Source organism: Phragmites australis, chromosome 4 (genome assembly GCF_958298935.1).
Source record: "Phragmites australis chromosome 4, lpPhrAust1.1, whole genome shotgun sequence".
In the NCBI taxonomy this organism is placed as follows: Eukaryota; Viridiplantae; Streptophyta; class Magnoliopsida; order Poales; family Poaceae; genus Phragmites; species Phragmites australis.
The window spans coordinates 33,365,874-33,381,876 of NC_084924.1; the positions used below are offsets into that span (position 1 = coordinate 33,365,874).

A 16,003-nucleotide genomic window follows, 5' to 3' on the forward strand; every position below is an offset into this window, starting at 1 on the left:
CATCAACAGCACTTGGTTGCGGAGAAAATATTCTAGTGTTATCTAAAAAAGAAAATATTTTATTGAACCAGAGACCCAAGTCTCTAACAGCAGAAACATTCTAGAGGAATCAGTTTATTTTAGAACGACTATAAATAAAAGTAACGTAGGATAATCAGACACACTGAAACGAATAAAACTCTTGCAGAACGCATGTGGCAGCAATAAAAGAAAGACGGCTCAGCACCTACCCCAAACAAATGAACAAAAAATATAGAGGGAGACGACAAGGTCATCAGGTAACAAGAAAACAAGCTTATCCCGTAAGCATCCATCGCCATCCCCACACCCAACTCCTCACTACTCCTACTTACGAATTCGGTCACTATTATACTACCAAACAAGGAAGCCAACAACCCAAGTACAACAGACATGCGTCCTCGTCCTTAAAATTATTTAATTTTTGTCATTTTTATCATATGTTAATTTGGTTTCTTATTAATATATAAGACCATCTAAATCATTAATAATACATCATGATGACAAATCTACTGTTACTCAAAATACCCCTCCATCCCACTCCTCTCCGCCCCCACTCCGGCCGCAGCAAATCCCTCTTCCCCCAGCTCCAGCTCGCCTCCTCCCCCTCGCCGCGTGGCGGGCACGCACGCATCGCACGCCGGAACACCACCCTGTCCCCACCGTTTCGGGAGGAGGCGTCAATCGGCGCAGCGACATTTGGGGGGAGAATTTGTGAGCAGAGTGTTAGCTGGGAAGGGGCGAGATGAGCATGTACGGGAGGGACCCGTGGGGCGGGCCGCTGGAGATATGCCACGACTCGGCGACGGACGACGACCGGAGCCGGAACCTGGACCTCGACCGGGGGGCGCTGTCGCGGACACTCGACGAAACGCAGCAGAGCTGGCTGCTGGCGGGGCCCGGGGACCAGGGCCGCAAGAAGAAGAAGTACGTCGACATCGGGTGCCTCGTCGTCAGCCGCAAGCTCTTCGTCTGGACGGTCGGGGTGCTCGTCGCCGCAGCGGTGCTGGCGGGGGTCGTCGCGGGGATCGCAAAGGCCATCCCCAGGCACCACCGCCCGGCGCCGCCGCCAGACGACTACACAGTCGCGTTGCACAAGGCGCTCATGTTCTTCAATGCCCAGAGATGTGAGTGCATCCTCACTGTTTCCTTCTTAGTTTTTGGTTGTGCTTTTACCGTTTTGGAGGTGGCGTGTGGGAAAGAATGGACTTTTTATGTCTTCGCGGTGGTGCTGGGTTAGAATATTTTTAGTTTGAGGCGATTGCGGTTGTGATTCGAGAAATTTAGGTGCCAGAGATTGATTTTGTAGACAGTAGATAGTGTTTTTCCTTGGTACAATAGGAAAGATCGTTTTTTGCGTGTCTCTAATTGTTTTATGGATCCAAAGTTTTAACATTTGATATGTTCTTCTGATGATTTGGAACTTGGATTTTTAGGCGTTTTTAGCTAGGTATCCTCAGTTCAATACCTAAAATGAGAGATGCCAAGCGCCTCGGAACTGTCTTGTCCTTCAGATCTGTCCGTTAATGAATACAAAAAAAGATCTGTCCGTAAAGATGGCAAAGTTGCATTTTGAAGAGTGATTGCCGAATTAAAAGTCATATTTTGTTGATATCTTCGTTGTTCAAATTTACTCCAGCCGGCAAGCTTCCGAAGCACAACAATGTACCATGGCGTGGTAACTCTTGCATGAAGGACGGGCTCTCGGACCCAGCAGTCCGGCGGAGTCTAGTCGGCGGGTACTATGACGCTGGCGATGCCGTCAAGTTCAACTTCCCAGCTGCCTTCTCCATGACCCTCCTCAGCTGGAGCGTCATCGAGTACAGTGCTAAGTATGAGGCTGCTGGGGAACTTGGCCATGTCCGTGACATTATCAAGTGGGGGGCAAGCTACTTCTTGAAGACCTTCAACTCCACAGCTGATACCATTGATCGTGTCGTTGCACAGGTAAAAAAATCATCGCAAACAGGGATGCACGGGGAGTTGTGTTCTCGCCACCAGGCGTTGCTAATCGAAATTTTGGGGAGGTGCAGGTGGGGAGTGGTGCAACATCACCTGGTTCGACTCAGCCCAACGATCATTATTGTTGGATGAGGCCAGAGGACATCGACTACCCACGTCCGGTGGTTGAGTGCCATGCTTGTTCAGATCTTGCTGCTGAGATGGCTGCGGCTTTGGCCGCAGCATCCATTGTATTCAAGGACAATAAGGATTACTCGCATAAGCTAGTACATGGTGCTACCACTCTCTTCCAGTTTGCAAGGGATAGGCGTGGGAGGTATAGTGCTGGTGGTTCTGATGCTGCAAAATTCTACAATTCAACCAGCTACTGGGATGAGTTTGTGTGGGGTAGTTCATGGATGTACCTCGCGACTGGCAATTCGTCATACTTGACTCTGGCTACACACCCCAAGCTTGCAAAGCATGCTGGTGCTTTCTGGGGTGGTCCAGACTATGGTGTGTTCAGCTGGGACAATAAGCTCACTGGTGCACAGGTAAGCATTTTAATTTCATCTTGCCTAATTAAATGTTAGAGATATTCCCCACGTTGACCCATTGGCATTTAATTTGATTGATAGTTGACCTTCATACGTGTCTAGTATATTTCGTATCTAACTTGCCGAGTTCCTAGCAATTATAATATGTGACCTATCTATTGAATAATCAATGTTCTATACTTTCTGTCTTACTTGAAGTACAATACATCAACTTGCTCGACTGCAGTAGTAATTTAGTGCGGAGTGAACCTTCTGTCATATTTTAGGTACTTACTACTGTTGAACTGTAGGGTGTTTCCAATTATAGAGCATGGGGCTCACGGTTTGGTTGATATATTAAGGGTGACGTGGGCACATTTTCATTGTTGTCCTGTCTTGTTCCAGAGGAATCTCTCATCCTTGAAACGTATATGCCAGGATAAGAGCAGTCTTGAGCATGAAACCTGCATTTCAAATAATCTGATTAAGAAAGCCTCAGAAACTTCAGTTTGTACCTACTGATAAGTTATCTCATGCAGTCAGGGCTAATACTTTGGTACCATCTGTAACATCTTACCAGCCATAAATTCGCTCAAATCCCAGCCCCCACGTGGTACGGTGCTACGCCTGCATAGCGCCATCTTTGTTTTTTGTCTCCCTTTAGTCGAAGGGATTAATTCAGAAGTCCTATAGTTTGCACCACTAGGTACTATATGCTAGTGTAACTCATTGTAAACAGGCAATGTTGTACTAATAGCCGGGGTGCTACAATCTTTCGATCTCCACAGCACATTTATGCAGTATGACCCATAAATATGCAGTAGGTTTCAAAATATGAACTGGTTTCTTAAATTAAGAAAAAAAATAGTCACATGGTAGTCCAGTCCCTTTGCGTGTTAGAAAAAGGTTGCATTTTTGTTCGCTGTTAAATGAATAAATGGCTTTGATGTGTATCCCTACTTATTTTGTATTGTTCTGGCATTCCAGGTTCTTCTAAGCCGGTTAAGGCTTTTCTTGAGTCCTGGATATCCGTATGAAGAAATCTTGAGGACATTCCACAATCAAACTAGCATTATCATGTGTTCCTACCTTCCAATCTTTAAATCTTTCAACAGAACAAAAGGTTATTATAGCATCAACTCAGTGTATCATACTATCACTGCCCACTTTATTAGAACAGTGTACTGAATTTTCTTGCATTACAGGTGGTTTGATTCAGTTAAATCACGGGAAGCCACAACCTCTTCAGTATGTGGTCAACGCTGCATTCCTTGCTTCTGTGTTCAGTGACTATCTTGAGGCTGCGGATACCCCTGGGTGGTATTGTGGCCCCCATTTCTACTCTATTGAGGTTCTTCGCAGTTTTGCAAGGAATCAGGTAGGTTGGCAACATTTAGATATTACCGTGTTGTTTACAGCAGTTTGTAACTCCTGGTATTAATTCGCTACTTCTGTCAGATTGAATACATCTTAGGCAAAAATCCTTTGAAGATGAGCTACGTGGTTGGGTTCGGAAACCATTACCCTAAGCATGTTCACCACCGGGGTGCCTCAATCCCCAAGAACGGTGTTCACTATGGCTGCAAAGGAGGGTGGAAGTGGAGGGACACCAAGAAACCAAACCCTAACATCATGGTAGGCGCCTTGGTTGCTGGCCCTGATCGCCATGATGGATTCAAAGATGTCCGCAAGAACTACAACTACACTGAAGCAACGCTAGCGGGCAATGCTGGTCTAGTTGCAGCATTGGTAGCTTTGTCAGGTGAAGGCCATGGGGTGGACAAGAACACTATGTTTTCTTCTGTGCCGCCCATGTTCCCTTCCCCACCGCCGCCTCCAGCACCATGGAAACCATAATGACTGCGAATATCACGTTCTTTTGTATACTAAGTATTCTAGATTAGTGTTTCTTTCCTGTCATACTGCTGTTGAGATCTAACAAGTGAAGAGGTAGCATCGCCATTTTTTTTGTTTCTTTTCAGTGTTAATTGTACAATCGCCATGCTGTGTAAGGACTAGGTTGTACTATGAATCAGTTTGAATTCGAAAATTCAGCTGCAGTCTAATTAACTGTTTGGCAGTAGCTAAGATGGCGTACTACTGCTTCTGTCGAACCACCCTACCCCACACGATCCCATCCCCCGCTCCTGCTGCCGCTTGTCTATACGAAATTGACAAACAACGGAATGAATATGATGAAATAGTGCATACTTATTTTCTTCTTTTTTATTGTCAATTTCATATCTTTCAAGCGGGGTGGATTTTGATCGTGACATGGTGGCATAATATCACCTCCCCGCTACTATATGTGAATTTTAGAGCTTTTGAAAACTACACTCGTACGGGAGGTTTTCGCCTGATATTTAGCCATCTTTGCTGCCCGTTTCAACCGCGCATAAGCCCTTCCACGTGTCTCTTTCCAAGTCAACTCCAGTACAAAAGCAAGAACCTCCGGCTCGGCCTCTGCTTGCTTGGACCACGAACACGAAGTGGAGCATCCCAGGTCACAGGTGCGTCCACTCGCTATGCCTCTACAGTTCCACTCCCTCCCAATCTCAGGATGTCCGCTCAATTCAATTCACCGCTGCGGCGCGTAATTCTCCAATCCCGCGCAGTAAATATGTTACTCAAATGGACTGTTGGAAAGAGGGGAAAGAAGAAGAAAATCCCATCCTGTTCTTTGTATTGATTCCGCCAGGTTAGAGTAGCTGCGAGTTTTAGGATGCGATCTTCCCCTTTTGGACCCAAGAACCGAGTTTCCATGTCCCTGTTTGCGCTCTTGGCGCGTAGCTGTGGCAGCTTTGTGACTGTTTCTTTGAGAATAAAGACTGTCGATCAGTTTTCTAGATTTAGGTCCAATAAAATGCATTTAAACTCGGAGGAGCATTAGCACTGGTGCACCGTCCGCCGCCTTCTTAACTGAAGAATGAGTCGATCGGACATGTAAACCTCAGAGCACCACAAATTATTGCAGTAAGGGGTGTTGAGACATTAAAGGAAACAAGCAAGGACAACAAGAAGCTTCTGGCCGTTGGTGTGTTTTGAAAGGAAAACAGTAAGCGTGATCGCAGTAAGGGGTGTTTTGAAAGAACCTTCAAAGGTTAGGCACAGTGACCCTCTTTCACTTCTGTTTTTTTTTTTATCTTAGTTAGAAATGCTTTGGATGCTATTCTCAGTAATGTTAAAAAAAAGGCTGATAAAAAATTTAGTTCATCATTTGTTTCCTAGTAGCATCACTCATCTAAAATATACAAATAATACAATTATTTTTTTAAAGTTGGATGATCAATCAATTGCTTATATGAAATTTTTGCTATATTATTTTGAAAGCATCCTTGTGTTGAAAATCAATTATAAGAAACATGATGTGATTGTTATAGGAGCCTCTGATCAAGAACATAAAAGAGTTGCTAATATATTGAATTGTAAAATGGGCTTATTGCCTATCAAATATCTGGGCATACTGATGAGTGATAGTCATCTTAGAGTTAGAGAGTTGATATTTGTGGGACAGAAGGTTAAAAAGAAGATGGGGACATGGCAATGCATATACCTCTCATCTGGGGGAAACAATCTTAATTGAGTCCTATTTGAGTTCTATCCCTAACTACACGATGAAAGTGTACCTTTTGCCAGAAACTATGCATAAAAAAATGGAGTCTGCGAGATCAAATTTCTTTTGGCATGGCAGGGATAAAAGAAGAGATATCATATGGTCAAGTGAGATATATTAATTAAGCCAAAAGATTTTGGGGTTTGGGCTTTACTGGTACTAGAGTTATGAATGTTTGTCTTTTATCAAAATGGATTATTAAACTTGAAAGAGGTGATTGTTATCCTATATGTGAACTTTTCAGGAGGATATCTCATATGGGGGGTTTTATAGCAGCAACACAGCTGGTGGCTCTCAGATTTGATAAATCAGATTTATACCCTAGGGAATGAGAAGAAGATTAGATTTTGGTTAGATTCCTGTCCCCTAAAGATCAGATTTGATAAGCTATACAAAATATGCTTTCAACAAGATGCAATAGCGCACCAGGTGCTTGGATAGGGTTTTCTTAAATATTTCCTTTAGAAGATATTTTGGTCCCCAGGAGGTGAATGAGTGGGAAACCTTGATTGAAATATCTAATCTAGTTTGTTTGTGTGAGGTCCCTAATTCAGTTATATGGGCTTTTGAAAAGACTGGAAAGTATAGCACTTCTTCTCTCTATAGACATATAACTTTTCCTGGTGTTAAAGATGGAAGTTTGATGGATATTTGGAATAGCTATCTTCCTCTGAAGATTAAAGTTTTTCTTTGGTCTTTTTATAGAAACATAATTCCTTCTGCAGATCAGATGCTTAAGAAAAATTGGAAGAGTAGTGAATGGTGTAAATTATATGGTCTTAGAGAGACTGCCGACCACATTATGTTTCAGTGCCTTGTTCCGAAATTTGCTTAGTGTATTTGTAGAGATGTGATGCAGTGAAAGTCAGTTCCAGATTCTCTTTGCATGCTTAGAGATATGTTTTATGGTATTAGAAGCTCTAGAGATAAACTAATTTTAATCTTTCTCTTAGGTTCTATTTGTTGGACTCTTTGATTAACAACCAATGATTTTGTTTTTCAATATAAATTATGTTCTTCTCCTCAGGCCATTATCTACATGATGCTCTCGTTCAGGATACAATGGAAGCTAAGTCGGGCGCAGATGGAGGAAATGATAAGGAAAATCAAGATGGAGGTGGATGCTCATCAAGAACAACACGTGGATGCTAGATTTCAGGTATGAATTGGATAGTCTGTTTGGTATTATATGTTTTTTGGGTTGTCGTTGATTGATTCTATGCTTTTGTATCTTTAGAGGTTCATTTTAGAGTAGCTCGATGCTAGAGATTTGGTTAGAGTGTAAATGGCTATTACGCTTCGATTATATACTGTGTAAGTTGGTTTTACCAGCTAAACTTTGTGGTGATTTCTATAAAGCGGGGCCAATGCCTTTGGTCTAAAAAGGAAAATAGTAGAGGAAGTCCTAAAAAAAGGAGGGGGGGGGGAGGGGACCAGCTCAGGTTAAGTGCAGGAAGGCCTAAAAAAGAAGAGAAGAAAAAGAACTATACAAGCAAAGAAAGCCAGTACATCAAGGAATACAATAGCTCGTTGACCCTATTCAACTGAATGCTAAATTTTGAAATAAAACAATCTTTCCATTCAAGGAAAGAGGGTCTGATACTTCTAAAATAAGATTAATTCGTTGCTTACAGATACTCCAAGTCATAATGATGAATATTTCCATGAAAACGGCTTCTGAAAAACCCTTTAGTCTTTTGCATCATCATGAAGAACTGAAGATTGTGATCCCATGTCATCTGGATGGAAGACTGGTAATTAGCAGCAAAGGGACATGTGAAGAAGAGGTGGAAAGCAGTTTCTTCGGTGTTGTTGGTGCACAACACACAATTATAATTGTTTCCATCAATTTTTAGCCTCTTGCTTTTTAGAATGTTCCTAGTATTAAGCATGCCCATTAGAAAAATCCATGTGCTACAAGTGGACTTCTAAATTTAGCATATCGGGGGTGGTGGTTGAATGTTCCTGAAAGGGAAGTTGTTTAAAACATCTTAGTTGTGTATGAATTAGTTCCCCAAATGCAATACAGTTTGTCATTCTGTCCTGAACGATTATGATGAGAGTTCAATTTTGTATGTAACTCTGTGAGCTCCTGGAAAGCCTATTCAGAGAGAGGGATGTGAAAATGTTGTCAATGGACATGTCTTCTCTGAAGGCAACCACAGAAACCAATTTATTTTTAGCAAAGGAAAACAATCTAGGCAATTGGTCCTTAAGCATGCCACCATCCCATAAATCAAACAAAAGCATGGTCATTTGGCCCGCACCAAACCTACAGAGGGAAATACCCCGATAGTGATCCACATACTTAAGAACATCTCTCCACCAAAAGGAGCCCTTTTCATTAGTAACATGAGACACTGAGTGGTTGATGTAATGAGTGTTCCATATAAGCTGCACCCAAGGGATATCTTGCTTGTTATAGAATTTGTGAAGGTGTTTTAGGAAAAGAGCTTTATTTTAAAGCTGTAAATTAATCACTCCTAAATCTCCATTCCTTTTTAATCTACAGACCTTCTCCTAGGCCACCAAAGGTTTCTTTGAAGAATTTATATCCAAGCCACGCCACAAGCACTATCTTCTAGCTTTGTTGATACTTTGGATAACCCTAGATGCCAATTTGAAGGTACACATAGAATAAGTTGGAAGAGTTGATAGCACCGACTTAACCATTTCAAGTCTTCCAACCATTGCAATGAAATTAGAGACCGCATGTAGCCTTCTTTCTACATTGTTCACGATAGGGGTATGGTCCTCAATTATTGGACGAGTAGTACCCAGGGGAAGGCCGAGGTAGGTAAAAGGAAGCTTGAAAATAGAACAACCAAAGACCCCAGTTGACTGAGTAGCCCTTTCATGGTCAATGTTGACATGAACAAGGAAGGACTTGTCAAAGTTAACCTTGAGGCCCATTCAAGAATTCAGAATCGCTTTCAAGTAGAACAACTCTTTTTGGACCCATTCAAGAACATTAAAGTATCATCTACATATTGAATAATGGGGAAATCTTGATCCATTATCATCTAAATATGCATGGAGAGAATTCCATTTGTGTAGGCCTTGTTGATGATACACTAGAGAAGATCTGCTGCAAGCACAAAGAGGAGAGGAGAAAGGGGATCCCCTTGCCTGACTCCTCTTCTACAATTGAAGAATTTCCCTGTCACTCTATTGTGAAGCATAACAAAAGAGCCAGTATTCAAGATGCTTTCCATCCATTTGATCCACCTTTGATTGAACCCAAGCTGAGCCTACGTAAGATGGATGGTACTGTGCTCCACTGTGTCAAATGCCTTTTCAAAATAACTAGTTCTTTTTTGGAATGGTGGCACTGGTAAAGATATTCATATGCCCAGACAAGGCAATCCTGGATGGTTCAAGTTTTAATGAAGTCATATTGGTTTTTGTGGATCAAAGGAATGATCACTCTCTGCAATATGTTGGCCAGGAGCTTAGTGATCAGTTTCACACTAATATTGAGCAGGGAAATGGGCCTAGTCTTTGACTGCCACATGATTGTTGTTTTTTGGGATTAAAGTGATAAAAGAGTTGTTTATGGCCTGGAGATCGATGGAACCATGGTAAAAATCCTCACAAAGAGAGTAAAAGTCTTTTTTTGATGTCTAACCAACATTTCTTGAAGAAAAAGCCATTAAATCTATTTGGGCCTGAGGATTTATATGAGGGCATTTCTTTGATGACCCTGTCAATTTTGCATCTTGGAGAAAGGATCAAAGAGACTTCCAAGGTGCTCAAAGGATTGGACAAGTTCATTTAGGTTGAACCACATTTTTGGACTACCAGGGGAGCCCATTTTGACCTTGAAGGCACTATACATGACTGCAGCCTTTTCTTCATGATTATTGACAAGTCTGCCCTCCTGACATTCAATAAATGTGATGGTGTTCTTCCTAAATCTTTCTGTGGCCGCAACATGAAAGAATTTGGTACTTCCATCACCAAATTTCACCCATCGAATAGAGCACATCTTTTTCCAGTACTCGTTCTTGCAATGCAGAAGCTTTAGGATGCAATCTTTAAGAATCCTTCTGAAGTTCTTTTCTTGGATGAATAGGGGTCTGATCTCCTCCATCATGTCCGAAAAATGAGGAAACCCCATTGCACTTATTGATCAGGAGGTTTAGTTGACAAAGGCTTTTACTCCATCACTTGAGAACCCTTCTTAGCACTTTGAACTTTGCTGACACTCTGTTAGCACTATCCATTTCTCTAGTGGGAGTCCGCCAAACACTACCCACAATCTCCATGAAACCAGGATGCTGAGCCCAGAAGTTCTCAAACCTAAAAATTTGAGCTCTTGGAATGCCTATACCAATTTGGACAAAACACGGGATATGATATGAGAATGGCTTTGAAAGGGGAAGGATAAGAGTGTTTGAGAAATCCAGAATCCAACTGGTTTAAGGATATGTGAACTTCCTGCCTTTTAGAGGTATCTCTAGCAGACCCTAGTTGCCATTGACCTCGTTGAAAGCTTCAACGTCACTTAAGGGCCTGTTTGGTAGAGCTCTTCCTGATCCAAATTCTCTACGGGAAGTGATTCTCTGGAGGAAGTGATTATGTGGCTGAAAGTGATTCTCTAGTGATTCTTTAAAATAAAATATATGGAGGAAGTGATTCTGTGCGGAAAGTAAATCAGGGGAAGCTGCTTTTTTTCAGCTCCCCGGCTTCTAGTTCATTTCAGAGAATCGCTCCCACGGATTCTACTCAGGGAGCTAAAAGCTGAAAGCTGCTGTTTAGCAGGGCTCCCCCTAATTCCAACCGAGAAGCTGCTCTGGGAGCTCTGCCAAACAGGCCCTAAGTTGCCCCCAGTTTGTTGTGATCATCCAATGATTTATAACGGTTGAAGTCTTTGATGATCCTCCAGTTCTCATTATCTTCATTGCTAAGTTCATTTAAGTAGTTAAGAATTTCAGCTCTATCAGGGCCATGGCACGTGCCATATACATTCATGAGGAACTAGTGATCTCCATTGAAGGTAGAGGTGAAGGCTACTGTGAGAGAAAAGGTGCCAAGAAGATGACATTCGCGACAAATTAGGTGCCAATCCAGCCCACAAGCAGGCCACCAGAAGCTCTAGTCGAAGGAACAAAAGTAAATTTATCGAATCTTTTAGGTAAAAACTTCTTTAAGGTTGAAGGATCAATCATTGTCATCTTTGTTTCATGAATACAGAAGATTGAACAAGACCTTCCCTCTATTTTAGCTTTTAGGGCAATCCATTTAGATTATGCATTTAAGCCTCTGATGTTCCAAATTATCTTGAGATTACTCATAGCAAAAGCAATCAATGTGAAAACTTCTAATCCATGGCCACAAACCCAGGACTTTCACCAGCAGCCACTACTCAGCCTGAAAGATATCCAATTGCACATATAGTCCGAAAGAGAAGAAGGCAAAGCCATCTAGCATGAAGACTAGAAGAAGAACCATAAGCAGACATTGATAAAAAGAGCCTTCCCCCTCCTTCAGACTAGAGAAAGAGCTAATAGGGTAGCAACACAGATTAGTACAACCCAAACTACTAGCATACATCCAAAATATAAACAAAATCACATGTGTTTTTCCCAGCAAATTGAACCACTTAAAGTTTTGAGTACCCATTAAACAAAAACTAAGAGCTAACTATGGGAAGCAGACTCTCCAAGGGTGATTCCATCCTTGATTCCGAGAGTCGCTCGCTGGACACCTCCTCAGGGGGTAGACCACACTCTTCCACTACCACTTTCTAGATGGCATAGACAGATATCGCCGGGATATGATTAGCAAAGCTGCCAATGTTATCTAGAGAAGGAAATTTAGAAAGATCAGAAAATTCATTTAGTAGAGGGACATTACCCACGATCAAATCCAAACTGTCCAGATTCCTTCTCTTTCTTGCAGTTCTTTTGGTGGTCGTCTTGACAGTGCTCTTCATAGTGGTTTTGTAACCCGATAGATTTGTGCAGATTCTCTAACTCCTCAAATTCTTGGTCATGAGAGGAGCACTCATCCTCTTTTTCTTGGAGATATTGAGGTTTAGGTTATTAGCAGGGCTTTGTTGGGACTACAGGGCTCTCTTCTTCCTGATGTAGGTCTTCGTGATGAGCTTGCTGACCTCCAATCTTGCAGCACCATTGGCCTCCATATTAGAGGGGATGAAGGTGTGTTGTATTTTGCTGCTCTGCTGATCTTCATTATGCCAGGTAAGGAGAAGGGGGACCAACCTCTCTGAGGTCTATTCCTACAAAGAGGTAGAAGAGCCAAAAACTATGCTCGGTGAGGGGAACAGCATCAACCAAAGAGAGAAACTGTGGAGCCGGTAGGAAGTCAATTGGGTGCGATTGAGAAGCTTCTAACTTGTCCTGGAATGTAGAGAGAAGGTTGGACTGCACCAAGGTCACAAAGTTTTTGAACAATATGAAGAGGTTCATCGACTACTCTAACCAAAACTTGTGCTGCCCAGACTTGTCCAGGACGAAGGTGGGCAGATACTGAGTGGGCGGGGAATGAAGCTGACAAAGCTAACTAGTCGCCTCTAATATCCTTTGAAAGGAGTCATTCATAAAGGGCAACATCATGTTCTGAAGTTGGTTGGCTCCTTCGGGAGAGGGCACACCAAGATCATGCTGATAGACCATAAGGTCTCTATCTAGGCCTCCTCCCTGCTGGACCATCTGATTAACCAAGGAGGAGGAGGAATCAATCTCTTCATCAGCGCCAGAGCCAAGGGAATGGGAATGCTATGCTACTTGAGCCTATGGAGCCTAGAGAGCTTGTACAAGCACCGGGTTTGGCGCCTAATTGTGACCACCAACACTCATTCCAGCCTGCTGCATATGAAGGTTCCAGGCAGGTCTCCTTCAGTAGGTTTCCATTGCTGGACAACCTGATTCTCCAGATTTGGCGCCTCCCCGAAACCACTGCATTGTGAAAAGGATGCGAAGTGTCATTTCCAGGTGAAAGATCATCTTCATCCTGGGGCTACAGATCAGCAAACCCATTATTGAGCACATAGACTGGAACTATCCAAGGTCGTCTAGTCCCTCCCCACTCAAAACCTTTTCTAATCACCAGGCTTCGCGACACACTATCCACATTGTGAAACAAGCATTTCACCAGCACATACGCCTTATTTTTGGTATTAGAATGCCAGTGGATCAACTTTCTGAAGAGAGCACAAGCTTGATCAAGATAGTTTAGATTCATAAGTCCAGAGGAAAGCCAAGAAGCAAGAACAACCTAACTCTAGCATAGGAGGAATTCCTGAGGTTTTAGGCAGATGAATCTGATTCTAAAATCATCAATAACATGAAAGATAGTGCTAACCACTTGGTCACACTGAAAGATGTCCCTCGTTTGAAAGAGGCCAACCCCATGAGGATGTAGGCAATAGAACTACACATGGATGCGCCTCTCATCAACTAAATAGTGACGGATTTGATGCATAAACACATTGTTGTCATCAACATCAATATCATCATCTATAGCAACAGTGGTCGCTCACTCTTTGTGCTTCTTAATGGGATTACCGGCCAAGGAGACCGAAGCCCGAGTCAACCTTTCATCGCCACCTTCCTCGATCACCATCTCTGGAGGAATGAACCGAAGAGGGCCCACAACATAGTTCATGATTGGCCTTCCTTCAACAACTTCTAAGGCACTGCAGGAAGTGGATAGGAGATACGAGAGACGATTGCTTTGCATTTCCTATATTTACCGTTGTTGCCTCCATCCTCATCATCATCATCACGCCTGAGTTTACACTCCCCAAGCTCCTTGTCCATGATGCCCCGCACAACCTTGCATTCGGTCAGGTCATGGGCGTCTGTGCGGTGGATCGGGCAGTAGCCTCGGCCCTTCTTTCCATCCTTTTTTCGAAGTGTCAGCACGGTTGGCTAGTCTGCTCGACTGCCATGACATTGGGCAGTCTTGCCTTACTTTTGCTCTTTTTCTCCTTCCGGCAACCCCTTTGAAAGAGGCGGGCTAGTCGGAGATTGACTGCGTCTTTGGCCCGCTCTAACGCTCTCGGGCCTCAACGGCCTACATTCACTTATTAGCGAGCTCGAAAAGCGCAGTGGTACTCCAGACTTCCTTGGTGGCCAACTTGTTGACCATCTTCTGGTCTCTGACCCCCTCCGAAATGCTATGACCATGGACTCACAGGTGATCCTTGGAATGGTATTCCAGCGTTCGGTGAAACACCAGATGTAGTCTCGCAGCGACTCACCCTATCGCTACCTAACCTAGTATAGGTCATCCTTGAACCTTGGTCGAGCGTAGGTACCTTGGAAGTTGACAGTAAACAGGTCGCACAAGTCCCCCCTAGAGTGAATCGACCAATAAGGTAGGTTTATAAGACAGGACCATACAGAACCGACTAAGGTGGTCAGGAAATAGTTGACCATGACTTTCCCGTGACCTCCCGTGGCCTGTGCCATGGTGATGTAAATCTGCAAAAACTCCTACGGATTGGTCGAGCCGTCGTATTTTTTGGTTAGGACCGGCCAGTGCACCTCTCACAGCCGGAAGGACAAGGCATTGCACCCCGTCTCGTAATGAGGGGTCACTCGCTTATGGGTGGTGATGCGCGTTGGGGGAGAGAGACGATGGTCACACAGCCCAAGCGATTGAGCGAAGGAGTCGGACGCCTCCCTGCGATCGGTGGGTGAGTTGTAGGGTTACTTGCCCTTTTCCTACTCCCGTCGAGCATGATCTTCCTGCTCCCGACTAGTCCTCTAGCCCTGGATCACGCCACGGAGGTCACATTGGCAAAGAGTGTCACGCAGGTCAGTGGATCGGCTGTCTCGACGTGGCGGGAGGCTTTGAGTGCTTCCTGTTATGGAGAGAGCACGTGATCTTTTCTACCACGTGGCCTGCTATGATTCTTATGATCGCAACCATCACCAGTCCTTACGATGGACGTGGTTTTACTGCCATGGTTTGACATCAGGTGGTCTCTACGAAGAGGGCAAGGTCGCGTAGCCATAGTGCCAGTATGGCCTCTGGCGAACCCTCCAGTATGGCCTCTGGCATGTGGATGAGAAGCATTCGCATGATATGCAGATTATGCATTGGTGTCATGGCCTCGTAGTTGAGCTGTTGAGCATAAAGTGGTGACATATCACGAAGAGGGGTGTCCCTAGCGCTCGTGTGGTGTGACAGCTTAGACAACGATGCCACCAAGCAACACGCCCTATGCAGGGGCTGTATCAGAGCACCTCCCTGTTTAGTGCCATGCAGATTTTCCTCTAGGCGCAAGGCTCGGGGTTCACCAACAGTGCCCAGGACACTATGACCTCCGCTGCCTCGGAGCCTTCAGACTCCGATGCGGTGTCTCAAAATTGGAGCACACAGGGCTCATGTAGGTCGTATCCCATGACGAATACCTCGCAGCGACCGAGGTTCTCAGAACAAGACTCGGCGGTTGCCATAGATCTAGCCTTGGGTGGCCTAATCGATTTATCAATACTTATCGAGACGTCAAAACACTCCCCTACCTAGCATGACAATTGTCTCTGCGTTCCCGTACAAGCTTCTTGCTGCCACTTCACACCAAGCTGGAGGGTAGACAAGCTTGAGCCACGAAGGCTCAAGGTGCCGACGAGCCACAAAGGCCACAAGGCACTGGTAGCACCGTAGTACACGGTAAGATCACTCCTTGATCCCTCTCTATGCAACAACACCTAACAATCACTCACTCTAGGACTAAACTAGCACTAATCACACTATAATCTTGTGCTAATTATTTTGGATGACCACTTTAAGCACTTTGGTGGCTTATATGTCTTCTTATGTGTATGTGAGCTTCTTTGGACTCTAGCACACTCAAATAACCGAGTGGGGGGTATTTATAGCTTCGAACCCACGCACTAGCCGTTGCTCCAATGGTCAC

The 16,003-nt window shown here is 43.9% G+C and overlaps 1 protein-coding gene across 1 annotated transcript; it reads left to right on the top strand.

The window, feature by feature from the left end:
* The first annotated feature begins 501 nt into the window (after positions 1-501).
* On the top strand, positions 502-4,609 carry LOC133916179 (endoglucanase 9). The gene is made up of 6 exons (XM_062359734.1): positions 502-1,145; positions 1,658-1,965; positions 2,052-2,513; positions 3,483-3,618; positions 3,701-3,873; positions 3,954-4,609. The coding sequence occupies exons 1-6, from the start codon at positions 764-766 to the stop codon at positions 4,350-4,352; spliced, it is 1,860 nt and encodes a 619-aa protein (XP_062215718.1). The 5' UTR covers positions 502-763; the 3' UTR covers positions 4,353-4,609.
* Positions 4,610-16,003: the final 11,394 nt, after the last annotated feature.